At 34.5% G+C, this 21,760-nt stretch overlaps 4 protein-coding genes across 4 annotated transcripts; 2 read left to right on the forward strand and 2 right to left on the reverse strand.

The window, feature by feature from the left end:
* LOC109343921 (pollen-specific leucine-rich repeat extensin-like protein 1) lies at window positions 1,906–5,076 on the reverse strand. Its single transcript, XM_019582445.1, has one exon. It carries the CDS (start codon window positions 4,619–4,621, stop codon window positions 2,336–2,338), a length of 2,286 nt encoding a protein of 761 aa, XP_019437990.1. The 5' UTR covers window positions 4,622–5,076; the 3' UTR covers window positions 1,906–2,335.
* Window positions 6,969–10,218, reverse strand: LOC109343937 (transmembrane protein 147-like). Its single transcript, XM_019582467.1, has 7 exons — window positions 10,060–10,218; window positions 9,283–9,352; window positions 9,124–9,183; window positions 8,412–8,526; window positions 8,137–8,252; window positions 7,736–7,860; window positions 6,969–7,377 (listed from the first exon to the last, which is right to left on the reverse strand). The coding sequence occupies exons 1-7, from the start codon at window positions 10,134–10,136 to the stop codon at window positions 7,254–7,256; spliced, it is 687 nt and encodes a 228-aa protein (XP_019438012.1). The 5' UTR covers window positions 10,137–10,218; the 3' UTR covers window positions 6,969–7,253.
* LOC109342452 (probable transcription factor KAN4) lies at window positions 12,443–14,424 on the forward strand. The gene is made up of 6 exons (XM_019580434.1): window positions 12,443–12,899; window positions 13,128–13,204; window positions 13,556–13,592; window positions 13,723–13,834; window positions 14,076–14,160; window positions 14,284–14,424. The coding sequence occupies exons 1-6, from the start codon at window positions 12,443–12,445 to the stop codon at window positions 14,422–14,424; spliced, it is 909 nt and encodes a 302-aa protein (XP_019435979.1).
* LOC109343928 (cytochrome P450 82C4-like) lies at window positions 16,113–18,251 on the forward strand. Its single transcript, XM_019582454.1, has 2 exons — window positions 16,113–17,154; window positions 17,548–18,251. Exons 1-2 carry the CDS (start codon window positions 16,210–16,212, stop codon window positions 18,169–18,171), a joined length of 1,569 nt encoding a protein of 522 aa, XP_019437999.1. The 5' UTR covers window positions 16,113–16,209; the 3' UTR covers window positions 18,172–18,251.

Raw genomic sequence — 21,760 nt, forward strand, 5'->3', positions numbered from 1 at the left:
CCTAATCCTTAGCCATAAACCCTGACCATAAACCATAAGCCCTTAGCCCTACCCCTACCCCAAACAATAAACTATAAACCTGATCTTAAAAGTGTGGCCCTAACCCTAAACTCTAAACCCAAAATCCTAACCCCTGACCATAAACCATAAACACTAAACCCAAATTGTAACTCTAAACCCCTAACCTTGACCCTAAACCCTTAAACATTACCCATAACCGTAACCGTAACCCTAAACACTAAACACCTAACCCTAAACCATAAACCCTAAATCTAACCCTAACCTTATACCATAAACCCTAATTGTAACCTTAAACCTAACCATAAACCCCTAGCCATAACTGTAACCCTAAACCCCTAACCATAATCGTAACCCTAAACCCCTAAACCTTAAACCTTGAGCCATAAGCCCTAAACCTTAAACCATAAACCCTAAACCCTAGACCCCTTAACCCTAAACCTTAACCTTAACCCTGACAATAAACCCTAAACCTCTAACCATAAACCAGACCCTAAACCCTAACCCTAAATCTTGAACCCTAAACACTGAACCCTGGACCTTGAACCATTAGCCTTAAACCCCTAAACCCATAAACCTTAAACCCCTGAACCCCTAAACCCCTGAACCCATAAACCTTAAACCTTATACCCTTGGACCCTAACCCATGAACCCTAATCCTGGTGCCCCTAAACTCTAACTCCTAAACCCTAAACCTTAACTCGTAACCACTAACCCATAAACCCTAAACCCCTAACCATAAATTCTTAACCCGTAAACCCTAAACCCCTAAACACTAAACCTTAAACTCAAAACCAAAAATCCTAGATTCTAAGCCCTAAACCATAAACCTTAAACCCCTAAACTCATAAACCCTAAACCCATAACCCCTAACCCTTAAACCCTAGCATTGAACCATAACCCCTAAACCCTAAACCACAAACCCTAAACCTTAAACCTCGAACTCTAAACCCTAAACCCTACTACCAATGAGATGTTGATATAACAATGTAAGATTTCAATGGCGTCACAAATATCATATTTCAGGACAACCTTAAATAGGTGTTTAAGTGTGAGTGTCCCACAATAATAAGGGGCTATTTAAAAATATAAATGTAATAAATATCTTTATTTTTTGTTTTATTTTATGAATATGTTTATTTTTATATATAATATAATAATTCTACTTTAAATAACATAATAAACATGATTAAAAAGTCATGGTAACCAATAAGACATTAGACTAGTGGTGTAAGGCTCGATCCCATTCGATTTCTATAAGCGACACTAGTTGGAAGATTGGGACAACTATAAGGAGTAATCCTTATCCAAAAAGATGAGGATATATGATTGGAAGTACAAATACCAAAAAAAAAATGAGCCTAAGTTTATTTTTGATGGTTTTTGTTAGAGCATCAATTTTTTTCATTCTATCATTACACCTCACATCATTCCACTGTCGTGTGCACGAATAACACCACACACTCTTGCCTTTATTTCAGTTTCTTCTCAGTTAGTTCATCAGGTAACCAATTTTGATTTCGATTTTTGAAATTTATTCGGTCTTTGGGTTATTCTTGTATGAAATAAAATTGGGTGTGTGAATTGTGTCGTGCCTGCAATGTTTCTGGTCGCGAACTATTCAAATTTTGAGCTTGGAGATATTTGAATGAATTGTTCGATGTAGTGTTTCTAATTTTTTGTTGTGTGTTACTAAGGCAAGAATTTCAAAAATGATCTAACCCTAAATTTCTGTACAAAACATTTTCTATACATAACTAGTTAAGATGATTTAAATACTTTGGTTATTTCTCTCATAGTCAATTGGTTTTAAGATGAAACTTAACTTGATATTAAAGTCAGAGTCCAACTTCTTCCCGGTTGTCATGTACCGATGTCCATTAATTATGGGTTATAGGTAACTCTTCGTCTCGTCCCACAGACTTATGTGGAGGTAGCATATTGGAAAGTATGTTTCACATCGATTATCTCATTGTCTAGGAAATGATTTAAATACCTATTAAGCTACTCATCTCATTGCCAATTGGTTTTGAGACGAAATCTTAAGATATGAGAACTTTTTCTTCCTTCCAATGTGATATATATTGAAACGTAATAACTTTTATTTGATAACTTACAATAAATAAAAGAAAGAAAGAATAAGCTAAAGAAGCATGAGATAAGCTAAAGAAACAGAAAGTAAAAAATCACAATTGTGTTCTAGCCCATTTCATAAGTAAAAAAATGGAAAATTCTCATGGTCGTGATATAACAAATGATGTAGTAGTCTTCACGCTAGGAATTAACAAAAGTGAGAGTCCCTTGTGTGTTAGCCCATTTAGTAGCCAGCAATGATTGGTGGAGGAGGTGAAGCATATGAAGAACCAAAGTGAGGTGGAAGAATTATGTCTTCTTCTTCTGGAGGAGGAGGTGAAATAGTTGGTGTAGGTGGTGGTGGAGATTGGATAGGTGGCGGTGGAGAGTAGGCAGGTGGAGGAGGAGGAGAGTGTACTGGTGGTGGAGGGGAGTGTACTGGTGGTGGTGGTGAGTTAAATGGTACAGGTGGTGGAGGAGAATGGACAGGTGGTGGTGGAGAATGTATTGGGGCTGGTGGAGGTGAGTGGACTGGTGGTGGAGGTGAGTGGACTGGTGGTGGAGGTGAATGGACTGGGGGTGGTGGAGAATGCATTGGGGGTGGTGGAGAATGGACTGGTGGTGGAGGTGAGTGGACTAGGGGTGGTGGAGAATGGACTGGTGGTGGAGGTGAGTGGACTGGGGGTGGTGGAGGTGAGTGGACTGGGGGTGGTGGAGAATGGACTGGTGGTGGAGGTGAGTGGACTGGGGGTGGTGGAGAATGAACTGGTGGTGGAGGTGAGTGGACTGGTGGTGGAGGTGAGTGGACTGGTGGTGGAGGTGACTGGACTAGGGGTGTGGGAGAATGGACTGATGGTGGTGGAGTCCTAAATCGTCCGCGGGGCGCTTCATTGTGAGGATCATCCTCAAGTGGGGGCGATTTAGGTGTTTCTGGTGAATGTGGTGGTTGTGGTATTGTTGTTTGTGGTGTGGGAGGTGGCTCTGCTTTGGGGGTTGGTTGTGGTTCTGGCTTAGGGGTTTGTGGTGTGGAAGGTGGTTGCACTTCTGGTGTTTCAGGTGTAGGTGGAGGTTCTGGATTGGGTGTTTGTGGTGTGACAGGTGGTTCCACTTCTGGTGTTTCTGGTGTGGGTGGAGGTTCTGGCTTAGGTGTTTGTGGTGTGACAGGTGCTTGTGTTTTTGGTGTTTCTGGTGTGGGTGGTTTTGTTTTGGGGGTTTCTGGTGTCTGTGGCGGTGATTCTGGGTTCGAGGGAGTCTCGGTTGGAGGATTAGAGATAGAAGGGGTAAGTTTTGGTTCCGGTTCTGATGGAGTTTCACTTGGAGGATTATTGGAATGAGATGGGGTTGATGGGTGGCCACACTGAGTCTTGCTGCAATCAACAGCCTTGCTTATGGCTGCATTACATTCACTTGCACCCCTTTGTTCTGGCCTATTAGGAATGCAATTTCTCTCATCATTCAACTCGATATCCTTTCTAGATTGAGGTACACAATCTTTTTCCTCTTCATTGAAATAGTTATCTGAGAACGTGAAGTTCACCAAGCCAGGCAAACTACAGATGCTACGTGATACAGAACCTGTAAACTTGTTATTTGCAATGGATAACTCTTCCACCTTTCCGAGTCCGTTTAAGGTATTTGGCAACGCACCAACAAGCATGTTTTGGCTCACATCAAACACCTCGACGCTGCGAAGCTTTCCAATTTCAACGGGCAAGCATCCAGAGAGGTTGTTGTTGACAACCACAAACTCGTTAAGGGTCTTGTCCATTTGACCAATGCTTCCAGGAATGCATCCATTGAAATGGTTATTGGCCAAAACAACAACTGAAGCTGGTGAGTTTCCTAGGTTCTCTGGAATCGTCGACACAAATCTATTGTTGTTCAAAAAGATAGCATCAAGTGTCTTGTTGAATAGCTCAAAAGGTAGTTCCCCTTCAAAGTCATTGTACCTTAGGTCAAGATATTTGATATCTTGAAGGCAAATAACGGATTGAGGGAATGGACCAACAAAACGGTTGTTACTGACATCAAGCTCATGCATAAGTTTTAGATTGCATAAGCTCTTTGGGAGAACACCACAGAACCTGTTTGAGTTGATATGCAAAAGAGCAAGATCACTTAACAAACCAATCTCAGGAGGAATGTAACCAGCAATATCTGCATGGTTAAGATCAACCCCGGCCACAACTTCGGTTTCGGGATCATCAAGGGCAGGGGCACAAAAAACTCCTTTGTATGAGCAAACATCTGATCCTACCCAATTGGATGTGAAGTTTGATGGGTCAGAATACATTGCTTTTTTCCAAGCCTCAAGTGCAATGTATGCATGTTTGAGCCTTGGGTTGTCAAATTTTAGATCTGTTTTGTAGCTTTCTACATAAGACTCTGTTAATTCCTCATTCTCATGAAGGTGTAACAATTGTCGGCGAGCGATGAAAGCGGCTTCATCATTGGAAAGCGCAAAGGAGAAGGATGAGAATGATGAAAGGACGAATAAGGAAAGAATCACAGTGCAGCCTAAAGCCTGCATTTTGAATAAAATCACTACCTTGGAAGAGCCCAAGGCTACCAATGAATGAAATGGGAAGAGATAAATGGGTATATTGAGAAACACTAAGAAGCATTAGAAGTCATAGGAGAGGCTTTGCAATAATTTCTGATTCCACAATGGTAAGGCCATTTATTCTAACTATAGGTCCCTCAAAACTAGATGCTAAACTTTCTATTTTGTTACCAATCATTAACCACTGGTGCTATAACAACTCTTATTTTAGAAGGTGATTTCAACCATGGATTACTTAGATTAATTAGCCACATGATGCTTCATTGCCTAAATTATTGTTTCATGTGATATTTTTTTTTTGCAATGTCCTGTTTTTTAGTTGATAGCGTTTCACATATTATAGCTTAGGCAGACCCGAGTCAAAGACAATGTATGTTTCATTTTCTATTTTTGGATGAGTATTCCAAATTTCCAATGGTTTCCTATTTTCTGTCAACCTTTGTATTTCTTCATAATCTTTCTTCTGTGGTCATAGATGCTAGACTCGGAAAAGGAATTATACTTCATTCTTTAATGTCGAATTTTACTCCAAAATATTCAATAGGATTATGAACTTTGCTTTTAATGTGTGAATATAGCCATCTTTTTGTGTGTATAATATGTAATTATTTTACATAGTATCATATGTTCAAAACATATTTTAAGCAATTCTCTTAAATTTAAAATTTTAGAAAAATCTCATGCAATATTTATGCTTAATCTTATCGGAAGGAATAATAATATACAAAGTTTACACTTATAAGTTAAAGACTTTTTCTTTAAATGTTTCCTAAAACAAGGATGCCAATTTATTTATTTTTTAACAAATAAGCTTATTACTTGATTTGAGTAATAATTTTTGTGGATGTAAGACCATTAGTTAGTACTATAGAATAATTCCTCCTAAGCTTTAAAGAGTTTGAATCATTGTGAGTTTTAGAATAATTACTCAAGTATCAATGTTAAATATCTAAAATCATGGCATGTGAAAATAGATTGCAGCAAACCTCACCAACAATGTCAAAATTTCAAATCTGATAATCACCCTTTTTAAAAAGCTTTACCTTGGAGTCTTGAACATCATTTCTTATATTGAGCTAACAAGACATAATTATCATTAGTTGTTTTTATCTTATTTTTCACTCAGAAAAAAAATGTTAAAGTGATTCAACTTGGAGATGTTGCCACCATTCCATGTTTCTTTCAGCATCTAATCCAACCACAATCATTCATGACATATTAGCCAATCAAATTCTCAGTCCCTTATCTGAATAAATACTCACTTTCCCTTACCATTTTCATCTTTGTTCCTATATACATTGGTGGCTAAGGAACAATAGCATCAAATAACCATGGCTATAACTATTGTCCCTCCTCAAAACATTACCAGAGGAACCATAATGAGTTCAACTACTAAGGCCAATAAGAGAATGGTGCATGTGAGAGGGCTAAATTCATTTGGAGGACTTAAGGCCAATAATGGAGTAATCTCTTTGGGGTTTCCTTTGAGTACTGAAAAGTGCTTTGCAAAGATTGTGAGTTCAGTGAAGATTAGATTATCAAATGGAGGAGCACTCTCATCCACGTGCAATGCTGCTGGTGAAATATTCACTATTGCTTCTATCATCAATGGCCTTGTTCTAGTTGGTGTTGCAATTGGGTTTGTTCTTCTACGTATTGAAGCATTTGTGGAGGAACAGGAGGTAGAGTGAACTTTGATTTTGATTCAGATAAGCAAGTTATAGTGTTATATACATAATAGTTGTGTAGTTTCTTATATATATTGGTTTTGTCTTTGTTGTGAATTATGAATGGTGTTGTTTTTTTGTTGTACATTACGTTTACTTGTGAAGAGGGTAAGCCTCTCTATAAGAATAATGTTGCTTATACACAGCTACTTCGCGTTGGCAATAATAAGATTACGTACATCTAATTTCCTCAATTCAATGTATCAATGCAACGTTTGAGCAATTTTTACGTCATGGGAATAAAGTAGTACATATTTAATAGTTGCATTGCATGACACAATGATTAATACTAGAGTGGTACAACAATAATGAATAAACTAGTCGAAAAAGAGTGTAAATATTGTTAAAGGAACTTGCATTTTATAACTGTGGACACAAGACACTTTTTATCATATGCACACAAGACTTGTATTTTGTTCAGAATACTATTATGGAACCACACCATGATGAATTTAATCACAAAAGGTTTCATAATGAAATGCATCCAACATTCTAAAATATAGTTAAGTATAGCACCTATAGTTTGCACTGTAGAGGACGTGGGTTAATGGAGGGGACATTATCTAATGAGAAATCCAACGAGTCTCAAGAAAATATGTTTGCAATATATTATCACTAAGATATAAGGTAAATCCTTGCATTTCATTTTCTGATACAAAATTTTATGATGGATTGTAGCCAATTTCTACCACGAGAAACACAAATACAAGTGTCAATTATAACCAAACTATCAAGAAATTGTAATTGACAAAAAATTGAAATTAGTAGAATTTAAATTAACTGCATTGCATCTAACAAAAGAAGCAGACCCTGGATCAAAACTCCAGCAACAGAATACTTAAGCAAGACTCTATCATTAAGCAATGGCTTTCTCATGCTGAAGGTCTTTGACATGCAGAAAACAGCTGCCAACTTATAAAGGCCATTACCAATGATGTGAAGAGCTCAAAACCCACCACTTTTGGAAAGTGCCATCCCAATCCACGTCTCAGATAGCTGCAGAAGACATAGTTTAGCAAACACTACTCACAGCAAATAAAACATAAAAAGTGCATGTTATGACTGAAGCCAAGCAACATGCACAATACTTGTATCCAACACCAGATAATTGGTCATCTTATCCTAATGGACTACTTATGCAGGCAAATGAAAAGGTATAATGTATAAATCAGCAGTCTGAAGGAAGAGAGTTAGACGTTCATCAGTTCATGTTCAATGGAAGATTTTCTGTTTAGTCCTTTATTCAAAATCTTGAATTTGCAGATACAAACTCAAAATAAAAATAAATTTGAGTATGAAATTACGCAATAACGCATTCAACAATATAACAGTAACATAATGAGTCGGAAAAGACCTTGTGATAGATGGCATGGTTGCCACGATTATTGCACACAAGTATATAATTGGAATGAGGGTCTTGGGTTTATTTTTTCGGAGCCACATCAAAGATCCCAGCGCTGCAAGGGATATGCTCAACACCTGCACAGATAAAAATGCAGACAGGCACACTTTAAAACACGGATAATATATATAAATATGGACTACCCAGGTTCAGAACTGTGTCCACCTTTACATATTTAAGACAGACCGTTTTGTCATTGTACAATATGTAGAAATATATATAGTTTCAAATTCTAAGGAGAACATAACTGGCCAAATTCTTTAGTGTGACCTACGGCTGTGTGGATTGGCAAATACAATATCTGAATTTCAATCTTAAAAAAATGACTTTAAACATTAAGGGACATAACGTACCAAATTTGCATTAGCCTCAAGACCCTGCAGAATGTAATCCCAAGTAAATTCTAATCCTCTAGCACCCACCCAGAGAGGAGCCAACCTATGCAGTACAGAATCAGCAAAAGCCCACCCTGCCAGAAGAAAAGTGAAACCAAGACTCAGATGAAGTCACAGAAGCAGAATAACAGAAGAAACACTAGAAGCTGATCTAGGAAGTAGAACATGACATCCGAGATATGCATAAATATAAACTAATTTTCGTAGAAAATGATATAGCCTGTTAGATATACCAAGTCCAACTGCTTGAAATTTATGATTTTGAGAGATATTCCTGTGAGTCAACTGGGTCAAGGCAAAATAAAGCCCAGCAACATCTACAAAACCTATTAATGCCTTCAAAAATTCCTGAAGAATAAAGCCATATGTTATCACTCAAGTTAATTTATAAACTAAATAACAGTGATTCTACAAAGACAGGTACAGTATACAATGATTTTCAATGATACAGTAAATCGGCAGAAAGAGAGTCAGCAATCAAAGACAGAGAAATCAATGAAAGAATGAAAAGAGATACGTGGAATGTTGATACATTTATTTCAGTTTTAGAGAAACACACTTCACACAAAGAAAAACAAGCCAGCTCATCTAACAACTGACAATTCCAAGTGGCATCTATGAGATCACTTTCATTGGCTGAAGTTAGTCATTTGTTATAGCTTTCAGCTTAAGATTGTGTATAAATTGTTTTAGTTAGTCATTTGTCTGTTCTTCTAACTAGTAATTGGCAGATCCAAGTGGCACTCATGAGATCGATTTCACTGTCTGTGGTTAGTCATTTGTAACAGCTTCCAGCTTAAGTAAAAAATTGTTGCAGTAAATTCATGATTTACATTTATGGCTTAAAAAGCAAATGTTGACTTGTTATTTAGCACCCCTTTATGTAAAATATACATACATGATACATCAATGTAAGCAAATACATAAGCAGTTCAAAAAACATACCTGATATGGATCAAAGCTATCACTCTCGGACACCTTTAGGAAAGTAGCGAGACAAATAAGCTGCCAGAGTATGCATAAGAAACACAAAAAAGTCAGACCATAATCTTACATAGTGCAAGCAAATACTAACTGAAAATTGAGTTTGGTATATCGACCAACCTTCACTAATGCTGTTGCGAGATAAACAACAGCGGTTTTGATTGAGGTGCCGAGTGTATCATATTCAGATCTGCATATGCAAACTTATTACGGAACTACTAACACATGAAACCATACATCACTAAATTTTAAATCATGCAAAAAACAAAAAGAAAAGCAAGTCTAAAATTCTTCACACATCAAGTAAGTGTGTTTGGGTGCACTATTACATTAGGCATCTATTTCAAAACCCTAAATTTCTACCTCTAAACTTGAACCTAGGTGTTAATAACTGAGACTAGTTTTTGCATTCAGTTAGAAGAATTTTTAACGAGTTCCCTCTTCTCTGCATTTATTATTCTTCTTCTTCTTCCTTCTCTCTTGGATAACCAACATATAAATTACACTTTTTTTCAATAATTACACATCTAAAACCTATTTTGGTCACAACTATCCAAACAGTCAAAAACAATTTTCAAATAAAGGTATCCAAACATAAATCAATTCATTTCAAACTTCAATTTTACAAAACTAAATTCATCCAAAATCAAATTTTGCAAAGCCCAATTATAAAATTGATTTACCGTACAGCTATTAGATATTCACTGATAGAACGGCCAAATTTTGTTAATTATATTTTCATTTAATCGAAACTATGCGCTAAATTTAGGTAAATAAGAATAAAAAATAAAGCAGAAAGTGATGAATTAGGGAAAGCGAGAAAGTGTTTGAATCGTTAAAAATGGATATATAGATCTGAATAATAAGGGAATAAGAAAGAGAAGAGAAGAAACATACAACGGAGTGGCGGAATAATAAACGGCGTGGGGACCGAAAGTGAGAATTGCACAGTTAAAGAAGTGGAACACCGTCATCTCTCTCTCTCTCTCTCTCTCTCTCAGATCCAACACCCAAACACTTCTACTTCACCTTCTCACAATGTTTGCTTCTACTTCTAACCCAATCAATTTCTTTCTTTTTATTTATGTAGAAATTGTTATTATCAAATATGTTTTTTTTAGATTAATTTTTTATTCATATTCCTATAATGTTATTTTTAGGTAGTTAATAACATTATATATTCCTATAATGTTATTATCAAATTGTTATTTTTTATTCATATTCCTATAATGTTATTTTGTGATATCTGGTTATTCCTCCAATACATTACATATTAATATATTATTTAACTTTCAAAATAGCTTTAAGACTTATAAAGAAAATATTTTGAGTTGGAACAAGTTTTACTAGATAGAATAACCAACAAGCTAAAAAATGAGATCGAGTGTCTTAATTATAGTAAAATCGAGTAAATTGAGCTATTAAGTTAAAATGAGCTTGCAATAGGTTAAATCAAGTATTAGGTCATTGACTAATGTAAAGTCAATAATAATTAAGTTTAGTTGAGGTAAACACAACTGTTAAGATAGTCTTGTTAATCGGTGAGTTCTGATCCAACAAGGATTAGCCAAAAGGATTTAGTGTAGGTTATTTAAGTAAAGTGATTATAAGAAGTAGTAATAATGTTAGTATAGGAAATTTAGGGAAAGATCTACCCGTTCTTGAATGGAAATAGGAAAAGAATATTAAAAAAATGATTGCTAAATTACATTATTGATTTCGGAATACCTTAAACACAGATTTATGGGATGATAAATGATATCCAACACAATTGGTGACAAATCCACACAAGATGTCAATCTTAGTATAGAGTTAGGATCATCTTCATTAATTGAGATGCAATTGATTACTTTTGCACTTATACATATAATATTTTTTATTTTAAGTGTACTTACCTCTATATTAATGGAGATAATCCCTCCTAATCGGATTAGGGGTTGGTCAAGACACTACTACATGACAAGCTATAGAGGGGATTGCGCTACAACCGGTGGCAGAGGGGAAAATCCGGGGTCCAACTCCTCAGATACTAACACAACACACCATTGCCGTAGTAACAAGACACAACAATTTGGTCCACCAAATAATTAAGACTTAAAATTACGCTAAGGCTTTGTGTGAGTTGATGGAATGTTGCATAATGTTCTAGTATATTCTCAATTTGATGGTTGGAAATTGGAAAATAGTCACAACTCACAATACATACATGAATCTGAATTTATAAAATGAATGGAACCTTGAAAAATGAGCATGGTCAAGGTATTTATCTCATACATGGTCATAGTCTCATAGATATAAGAAGCTGATGAGGTTTAATGCCATTTCTGAGACAAGGAGCAATAGGGTCAGTATCAGGATCAGTTTAGGACAGGGATATTTTGTTCTGCCACTCAATCCTCGTTCATAATAAAATGGGAATGCTCCAATCCGCTACAAGAAATGGCATTAAAATAGATAAGAAACAATAGGATCACGGAATAGGACCATTCCTCACAGAATCAACATTATAAGTTGCATCTTTCTTTGTTTTGGTAGCTGCACCCTCCTTCCAAAATAAAATTGAATGGTTTTTTTTACAATGAAGGTTATTGATAAGGAATTAGTTTTTTGTGAGAGGTGATTGTATTGAAACAACTTGTTATTAATAATGAAATGATATTATTTGATCATACTTAGTACCATGTATTTAAATTTTTTACTTGATGTTGTGAGAAAATAATTCTAAACAAATGTGTAAGACTAAACAAAACGAGACTCAAAATTGAAAGGAAGACATTTACCTTGCATCAGGGTCCATGCTTCAGGAACTTTCCATAAATAACTACTTCCCTTTTTACTAGTTTTTCATTGAACACAGCATCCCAAGATACACTGATATTTTCCCTTTCCTTGCATATTTTGAATCTGGCTGTGACTAGTAGTCTCTTTGCACTAGCTTCGTCACTCACTGAATCACTCCTTGAAAACTTCCCCTATGGTCTTCCTAATGTGATGCTACTGAAAAGGCTATAATATAATATATGCAACTCATAAAGGAAGAAGTGATGATGATATAAACACAAACCCTTTCTTTTTCACCCCTTTCATTCATTCTTTCTATTGTCAAATCTTCATACCTCACCTCTCTTGCTTTCTGTGTACTATATATACCTATGCTTCACAAGAGTATTCCTTACCACAACCCTGATTCAACTTTTATTCCTTACCTTTCTTATGTATACTGTACCACTCTTTAACTAAACCTGCAGAACTATATACCTTTCTTATGTACACAGTACTAATGCCTACCTTAGAACCTTTGCTAGAGCCAAACCTCTCCCTAAATATATGCCAACCCTTCATTTCAGATTCTGAAGCCAAAGAAATGACAAGCTACAATGGATTAACATTAACTACAAAAACAATTTCCAATATGTGCTTTTCACCCTCTGATTCTGGTAGTGGTTGTAATGGAAGTAATGGCTTTTTCCACAATGATACTACTGTCCTTAACCTTGGTCATGGTGAACCTACATTGAGCTTAGGCTATGAAACTTCAGATTTGAACCCCCAACCCATAGTAAAAGGAAGAAATTTCAATCACAAGCTCCATAACTATCAACCTTGTATATATAGCCGCGATTTCAAACGAAATGCAAGAGTTGTAAAAAGAAGTATCAGAGCTCCTAGAATGAGATGGACTGCTACCCTCCATGCTCATTTTGTTCATGCAGTTCAGCTTCTTGGTGGTCCTGAAAGTAAACCATCTAACGTTTTAATCAGAAAACACACACACATACATACACACACATATATATATATATATATATTTATATAAAAGTTACATTACATGATATGGTTCTATCAGTTTGATTATAAAATAAATCTTCATTATTCTACATGATAATAGATTATGTTATTTGGTTTTGGACATTATATAATATTTATGTAATGTCTAATTTGTTGGGTTGTGTTGTTCATCATAGGGGCAACTCCGAAGTCTGTGTTAGAGTTAATGAATGTTAAGGATCTAACCCTAGCTCACGTCAAGAGTCACTTACAGGTTCCCATCTCTTTCCATTCTCCACTGTCTTTAAGCCTAATTAATGAGTGAAGTTTTTCATTTTATTGTTCTAACCACACAAAATAAATATATAACTCTTCGCTTGCGGGAAAAGGGTGTGTACATTTATCCTTCTCGGATCATATTAAGTGAAAGTCTCGTATACCAGATCTGCCACCATTTTAACCACACAGAATAAATACATAACTCTGCTTAGTTGTTTCTAAGCTGCCTCAAGAAATGGGGAAGCTAGAACAAGGACTATGGGACAAAGGGGTATCTACATGGATGATATTTGCATTATGGACATTTTTTTCTTCTCATTTTACTTTCATGCGAGTGTTCATGCAGATGTATAGAACAGTGAAGAGCACTGACAAGGGAAGAGGTAATTGGATGTTCGTTCTCTCAATGGCCTCATTTTTGTTTATTCTCTTTTGTTTGGAATTTTATTGAGTCGAGTTTCACAGAAACTCTATTATTTTCTGAGAAATGGCTCTTTGATGTTGAAAACGTAGGTCATGGACAGACAGAAATGAGGTTGAGGCAAAGGCCAGGGACAGTAGATTTGCATGGAGTCTCAACTTGTGAGAGATCTAATTTGCCAAAGTCTATGCAAAAATCCTATAGGTGATTGTATTCAGAATTATTATTATTTAAACATCAAAATTTTACATCTTATAATAAATAAATTATTTCTTTCCATCATTAACTTTCTTTTTTTTATTATCCTTAAATATAATGATATGACATTTCTCTTTTTAAAATACTTAAGTATATCTAGCTAAAAGTAATTTACTAATTTACAGACTTAATTGCTTTATAATTTGTTTAACTTCTTGGTATACTAATTTCTTCTCTATACGGACAGGGAATCATGGCAATCATCAAATAGTAGACAAAACCCCAAAATCAATTTGATGTATTCTCATCTCAACAGAAATGATGAAATCAGGGTAATTTGGAACCTATAAGCATGAGTTAATATACACACCTTATAGTTTTGCTGTAGTTTTTTAAGAATATGTGCTGTATTTTATAAATAAGTTTATCACATTGACATGATAATATTTAAATAGATGAGTGGACATAATTGTGGAGGCATATGGAATTGCACAAAGGAGAGATTGGATTATAGTTCTTTGTCACGTTCTGAAGCGATGCTTGATTTAGAATTCAAACTTGGAAGGCCTGCTTTGCAAACAGATTCAACACACTGATTCATCAAGAGTTGACTCTTCTCAAATGTTAACTAAGTACTAAACATTTCCTTTGTTAATTAAGTACTACCCTATATGATATGAAGCCTGGAGGAATTAAAAGAGGATCTATATATATATATATATATATATTTCGTTTAAATGATTTTAATCAATGATGTATCTCTGAGTTGTTGTACATATGGTAAAAGAAATGAGGGAATGAGAACAATCTTTGCTATGAAACATTTGTTTCAGTTCAAAATATTCAGGACATCTTATTTGATGTCATTTTGGAGTATACTAGTTTTGGACTAGTGGATCAAAACTTATGCAAAACTATCATAACATTGTTCTCCATCAAGTCTTATTTGTCTTATAGGGATTGAGCAATACATATGGATATGACAAAAAAATTAGTTGATTGTCCCAAAAAAATTAGTTGATAATTTACCTATTTGTTAAGGTTTTGTTTCCCATGCATTAACATGAAAAAATCATGTATGTATTTAAGTATTTAACTCAAGGGTTAATGAAGGGCAAAAACACTTTAATTTTCATTAAATAAATACTATGCTTATTAATCATATTAATAGTATATCAATACCTAGTGTATGTCGGGTACATGTCCCACAAATTGTGACATTGTATGTACCATAAGATATGATTGGTCAGAAAATGATTAATTATTAATTTTTTAACTTGAAAAACATTTTTCCAACCAATCATAGGTTGATGATACATACAATAGTACAATTTGTAGGACAGCAGATGTGTTTCCATGTTGTCATTATTTTAATACAAGTTTTTTAAGTCTGTAATTAGAAAAGTAGTTTTATGTAATAATATTTCTAAATTATTAATTCTTCTCTTGCTTTGTAAATGTTGTCGTATATTGATTTATACAAATTATGATAATAGTTGAATTATTTTGTTTTTAACAAAATTATTAATTTTTTCTACCAAATAATTCTCAACTATTATTTCATTAATTATTTATTCTTTCTCCATAATAATGAGGATAAAAGTATAATTAATAAAAGAGTAATTAGGTTACGTTTGAGAATAATAGTTAAATAGAAATAATGAATATGATCATATCAGCCAATCAAAGCAGGTCATTCATGTTTCCCCAAGTTTTTTATAGTAGTTATGCAACTCGTGTAGATTGTGTTATTAGATTTTGATTAAAAAATATAAGTGTAATATGTGAGATTATAGGGAGAAAATAAATTAATCCATCTTTTTGAACACAATACTTTTTACTTCTTTTTCTTTGTTTATAATTTTTATAAACAAAGCTTTTCTTTATGAACTAAGTTTAAAAAAAGTTTCTATCAACAAAGAATCCAAACCAAACATCCAAGTGTCAAAAGTGTTGTGTTTGGTTTAAATTAAAAAAAACTTAAAAATCATTAAAATAAGTGGATCTTTTATATATATATATATATATATAGTAGCAATTAGATTATGTATAGATGAGATAAGATGGAGTGGCCTGAACAATGGCTCTTTGTGGTGATAGTGGTTGGTAATGGGTGAAATGCTTTGACTTCCCAGGTTCTCACCTAATACTTATTAGAGTTTGAGAATACAAATTATGTATCAACAACTTAGTACACAATAGTCATGCATGCTACCATTAATTTGCAATTAATTATAGAAACCTTAACTTTCTAAGATAATGACTGCTTATACTGAAACCATTTTCTAACATTAGGCATGCTTCATGCTATTAAATTCAGTCCAATTTGACTTATAAATTCATAGAGCACCATCTCCACTTTATGCAATATCTTCTCAACCATGAGTCTTTCTTTGCAATTAACTATTGTTACCACCTTTTTATTATCTTTGCTATTTCTCTTGTATGGTTATGTGAAAAAGAGAGGTAATAGTAAAAATAAAGAGGCACCAGTTCCAGCTGGTGCATGGCCAATTATAGGTCACCTTCACCTTCTAGGAAGTGATGATCAACTTCTGTATAGAACACTTGGAACAATGGCTGATCAATATGGACCAGCTTTTAACATATGGCTAGGTACTCGTAGAGCCTTTGTGGTTAGTAGTTGGGAAGTTGCAAAAGAATGTTTCACAACTAATGACAAAGCACTTGCTTCACGACCCACAACAGTTGCAGCCAAACACATGGGTTATAACTATGCTGTGTTTGGTTTTGCACCTTATAGTCCCTTTTGGCGTAAGATGAGAAAGATTGCAACTCTTGAACTTCTTTCAAATCGGAGGCTGGAAATGCTTAAGGATGTTAGAATATCTGAAATCAATATGGGTATAAGGGACTTGTATAATAAATCTCAATCTTCATCTGCAGTTGTTGAACTGAATCGTTGGTTAGAGGATTTGACTTTGAACATGGTGGTTAGAATGGTAGCAGGGAAGCGTTATTTTGGTGCATCAGCTAATGATGATGATGCTGATGAAGCAAGGCGATGCCAGAAAGCGATTAATCAGTTTTTTCATTTGATTGGTATTTTTGTGATTGCTGATGCTGTTCCATTTTTGCGTTGGTTTGATTTGCAAGGGCATGAGAAAGCAATGAAGAAAACAGCTAAAGAGTTAGATGCAATACTTGAAGGGTGGCTAAAGGAGCATCGCAAACAAAGAGTTAGTGGTGAGGTTAAGCCAGATGGAGATCAAGACTTCATTGATGTGATGTTATCACTTCAGGAGGAGGGTCAACTTTCAAATTTTCAACATGATTCGGATACAAGCATCAAATCTACTTGTCTGGTAAGTCATATAAGACAGAACCTAACTTATACTTGCAGCGATTAATCATATACTACATAATATAAGACATCTTATGTTGTTGGCAAATGACTGATGAATTCTGATTGGTAGATTGATTTAAATAATTAAACATTATATTTTCTTTCTAATCATAATTCATCAAAAAGATCCATGGGCCATAGCCCAAGTGGTCATGTATCAAGGCTTATAAGGTGGAAGATTTGAGGTTATAAGTTCGTATATTATATTTTCCGTCACAAATCATATCCTGCATCAATGATATTGTCAGCTATCCCATTACTCTACACCAAAATTTCTGCTATTATGCACCCTTTACTTGAGCCCTTATATATAGTTTAGTTTCTTAGACCAATTTCTATAAACATTATGCAGGCTATTATACTTGGTGGAAGTGATACCTCAGCAGGTACACTTGCTTGGGCCATTTCTTTACTCCTAAACAATAAACATGCATTAAAAAAGGCTCAAGAAGAATTGGACCTTCATGTTGGCATCAAAAGGCAAGTTGAGGAGTCAGACATTAAACACCTTACATATCTTCAAGCCATTATAAAAGAAACTCTTCGTTTATACCCAGCAGGACCCCTCCTAGGACCAAGAGAAGCCCAAGAAGATTGTAATGTTGCAGGTTTTCATGTCCCTGCTGGGACCCGCTTGGTTGTTAACATATGGAAAATACAAAGGGATCCAAGCATTTGGAAAGACCCTTCTGCTTTTATACCTGAAAGATTTCTTACAAGCCATGATGCAATTGATGTCAAAGGCAAAAACTTTGAACTTATTCCTTTTGGGTCTGGTAGAAGGTCTTGTCCTGGCATGTCATTTGCTCTTCAAGTTCTACACTTAACACTTGCTCGTTTGCTTCATGCATTTGAATTTGCAACTCCTTTAAATCAACCAGTTGATATGACTGAAAGTCCGGGATTAACTATTCCTAAGGCAACTCCACTAGAGGTTATCCTTACTCCTCGTCTTTCGGTACAATTATATGCATAGTAAAGTTGATGGTTATGTGTTTGAGTCTTAGCTCAATTCATAAAGCAAATTTTTAGAAATGAGCTTTGACGCTTTCTAGTTTTTTCACTTTCTCTTCTTCTTCTTCTAGTAAGGTCTCTATGAGTACCATTGTACAATGAAAAATAAAAAGAGAAGTGGATGAATGTTGTAATAATAATCTCTTCAATTGAATTAAAAGATGTTTGGAGTAAGAGTTTGATATTAGTAGTGAGTTTTATCTTTAACTTGAATGACCACTAAGCCATTTTGATATTATTGATGAGTATGTCACTTTATCTGCATATACATAAATTCAATTAGGATCCAATAGTACTTTAACAAAAAATTGTTGAAATGGTAGTAGGCATAGATAAGAGAGATTCTTGATGAACAAGAAAGAATAAGAAAATGTTATTGAATTGAATTTCAAAGTTACATTGAATCATCTATATAAAGAGAAGAAAACACTAACTACCCTAACCAAATTAACTAACCGACTAACAAAAACTCAACTATTTTAACGTTCCCTGCAAGCTGGAATGTATCAAGCATTCCAAACTTGAAATAATTGTGTTGAATACGATGATATACTCTAATACCTCATCTTGCTGGTGAGTGAATCTTCATCTCTCAGTCTTGAAATCTAAACGTGAAGCAATACTAACGCTTAACCACCATTTGGCATAAGCAATTTCATCCGATGTTTAACCATCTATTTAACATAAGCAAACATATCATAACGGATGAAAGAGAGAAATGAGATGGAACTTAATCTTGATCCTTATATGTTGCTTCAATGAGGAAAAAATTACACACTATAATGTTGTGTGTTTAATGAGAGAGAAAGAGAGGTAGAGAAACTAGAGTAATAAAGAAATGAGAAATAATTAGGGGTAATAGATGAAAGAATGTGTAGATTCTTGTTGAAAGAATGTAACTGAAAGAAACAAATATTGTTGTGAACATGCCATTGAAAATGCTGCCTCAATTCCTTTTTTTTTTCTTCAATAAGGAGACAAAGAACTTGAGACTACGTCGTACGTTCTGGAAGTTATGATTCTCAACAATTGCACAACTTGTTTAAACCAAAGCTCAGAAGACATAAATTTGCTTGATGATAGATTCAGATGCAAGAAAGGCATAATACTTTTTGGTTAGATTCTTGATGATTCTTTGTTGAACTTTTGATGAATCTTGGAAAGGAAGTATGATAAGCGGAAGCTATTAATCAAAGAGAAATAATTAGCTCTGATACCATGTTGAAATGATAGTAGGCATGGATAAGAGAGACTCTTGATGAACAAGAAAGAATAAGAAAATGTTATTGAATTGAATTTCAAAGTTACATTGAATCATCTATATAAAGGGAAGAAAACACTAACTACCCTAACCAAATTAACTAACCGACTAACAAAAACTCAACTATTTTAACAAAAATCACTCAAATTAGGATTGCGAACAGTATACCCGAATATTCTTGCAAAATTTATAGCTGAACAATTAAAGAATAGAATTTAGTTTAATAAAGTAAGGGAAAAAAACTATTGAACTAACGTAATAGGCATTATAAAAGGAGATCAAGTACAAATTGCACCAGAAAAATTTTCAACTTCTAGACATAATTCATGAAATTGGGAAAAAATCGTGCGTCCTACATAAAAATAAACAGAAAAACGACACAACTTCGGGATTACGTAACAATTGTGTGTGGATATTATAACCAAAGTTAGCAAAATGATAATGTCTAATTCAAAATTTAAATATAGTGTGGAATAATGGAGGCTTAGGAATGAATTAATGGAAGAGAGGTATTAAAAAGGAGAAGAGGCTAGGATTTGAGTTATTGGATCGAATTAAGGGTGGAAACAGGCCAGGCTGCCTACCAGCGGCCTATTACCTGGCCTATAACAGGCCAGGCCAGGCTTTCTTCGTAAACAGGTCAGGCACAGGCTTTTTGAAAAGCCTATTTAGTTAAATAGGCCAGGCTGTAGGCCATCCAAAATGTCTATTAAGCCTAACAGACCGACCTATTTAATTATATTATGTAATATATTCATATTATACAATTTTAATATAAGTAATATTATTATACATATGTAATATTAATATAAAAAATATAATTTAATTGTTAGGGTTAGAAGAGTCTAATTAAAAGTAGGAATATTAACCTATCTAAATGTAGATATGATGACCTATTTCAAGATGATAGAGTAAAACAAGCTTTTAAACAGACTAACAGGTCAGACCAGACTTTTAAACAGGTCAGGCCTATTTTTTTTTAATCAGGCTAACAGGCCAGGCCCAGGCTCCTACATACTATATAGGCTGGGCCTGTTTAAGGCAAAGCCTGGCCTGGCCTGGCCTGTTTCCACCCTTAGATCGAATGAAGAATAAAATAATGGTATTAGGCTATGAAGCACGGATTCGTCAAACACCCCACGTGTCGGTGTCCGACACGTATCCGACACGGATACACTCAGATTCGCGAATGATACGTATCCATAGAGTATCCAAAAATTAAAAAAATAAAATAAATAAATATTAAGACACGTATCCGATTCGTTTTCAATAAAATATAGGATATATGGATTCGTTTTCAGTAAAATATAGGATATATAGATTTGTTTTCAATAGAACAAGATAAGATAGATTTATTTCCAATAAAACAAGATAAAATAGATTCGTTTATAATAAAACAGGATAAAATAGATTCATTTTCATTAAAATATGATAAGATATATTTGTTATGGAGGGCAATGATTTTAGGATAGATTCGTTTTCATTAAAATAGGATAAGATAGATTTGTTATGGAAGCATGATTTTAAATTTCCATTATATTTTTTACTTTGGATATTTTGATTTACACTTATAATTTTATCATATTTTATGTGTTTTTAGAAAAATATTATTTTATACATGTATCCCTGAACATATCGTATCCTGTATTTTGAAGAAAATGTGTATTAACGTATCGAATACGTATCGTACCCGACACACGTATCAGTATCCGTGCTTCATAGGTATTAGGTATGCAATATGACAAGTGAAAAAGAACTACAATAACAAGATATATGACTAAGTTGTCAATAGTATGATAAATCTATTATTCTAAACTCTATCTCATACACCATCTTGTTAAATGATAATAAAAATTTAAAATTTAAATTGTATTTTTAACTGACATGTTTTTATTGGAAGAAAGTATATAAAACAAGATTATGAGAAAACAAATCTTTATTCCTTAGAGTAAGTAAGTAGAGGGACTCATTCATAAACTCTCACCCTACACAAGAGAACAAGAGCCAAGGGGAAAAATTACCGGGATAGTGTAGTCAAACTACACTATCCCAGCTTTGGGGTACCTTTTCAAATAATTACGGGATTGGGGTATTTTTCTGAAAGTCGTGGATAGGGTCCACGACTTTGGCATAGTCGTGGATGACAGGCATGACTCCAGGGGAAAGTCGTGGACCTGAGCCACGAGTTCCCTTTAATTTTCTCTCTCCTCACTGAAATCGTGGATGGGGAACACGACTTCCAGTGTCGTGGACCCCATACACGAGTTTGCATGGGTTATTTCGTTTTACG

The sequence above is a fragment of the Lupinus angustifolius genome, chromosome LG03, assembly GCF_001865875.1.
Source record: "Lupinus angustifolius cultivar Tanjil chromosome LG03, LupAngTanjil_v1.0, whole genome shotgun sequence".
Taxonomy (NCBI): domain Eukaryota; kingdom Viridiplantae; phylum Streptophyta; class Magnoliopsida; order Fabales; family Fabaceae; genus Lupinus; species Lupinus angustifolius.

What these genes read in the sequence shown, in the direction of transcription:
- LOC109342452 (XM_019580434.1), top strand. Translation starts at nt 12,443, where the DNA reads ATGCCTACCTTAGAACCTTTGCTAGAGCCAAACCTCTCCCTAAATATA. An exon ending in ACGTCAAGAGTCACTTACAG is followed by an intron (nt 13,205 to 13,555) that starts GTTCCCATCTCT and finishes GTGTTCATGCAG; the next exon opens with ATGTATAGAACAGTGAAGAG. An exon ending in ACAGAAATGATGAAATCAGG is followed by an intron (nt 14,161 to 14,283) that starts GTAATTTGGAAC and finishes ATATTTAAATAG; the next exon opens with ATGAGTGGACATAATTGTGG.
- LOC109343921 (XM_019582445.1), bottom strand. Translation starts at nt 4,621, where the DNA reads ATGCAGGCTTTAGGCTGCACTGTGATTCTTTCCTTATTCGTCCTTTCA.
- LOC109343928 (XM_019582454.1), top strand. Translation starts at nt 16,210, where the DNA reads ATGAGTCTTTCTTTGCAATTAACTATTGTTACCACCTTTTTATTATCT. An exon ending in GCATCAAATCTACTTGTCTG is followed by an intron (nt 17,155 to 17,547) that starts GTAAGTCATATA and finishes AACATTATGCAG; the next exon opens with GCTATTATACTTGGTGGAAG.
- LOC109343937 (XM_019582467.1), bottom strand. Translation starts at nt 10,136, where the DNA reads ATGACGGTGTTCCACTTCTTTAACTGTGCAATTCTCACTTTCGGTCCC. An exon ending in ATAGCTTTGATCCATATCAG is followed by an intron (nt 8,527 to 9,123) that starts GTATGTTTTTTG and finishes TTTATTCTTCAG; the next exon opens with GAATTTTTGAAGGCATTAAT. An exon ending in ACCATGCCATCTATCACAAG is followed by an intron (nt 7,378 to 7,735) that starts GTCTTTTCCGAC and finishes TGTCTTCTGCAG; the next exon opens with CTATCTGAGACGTGGATTGG.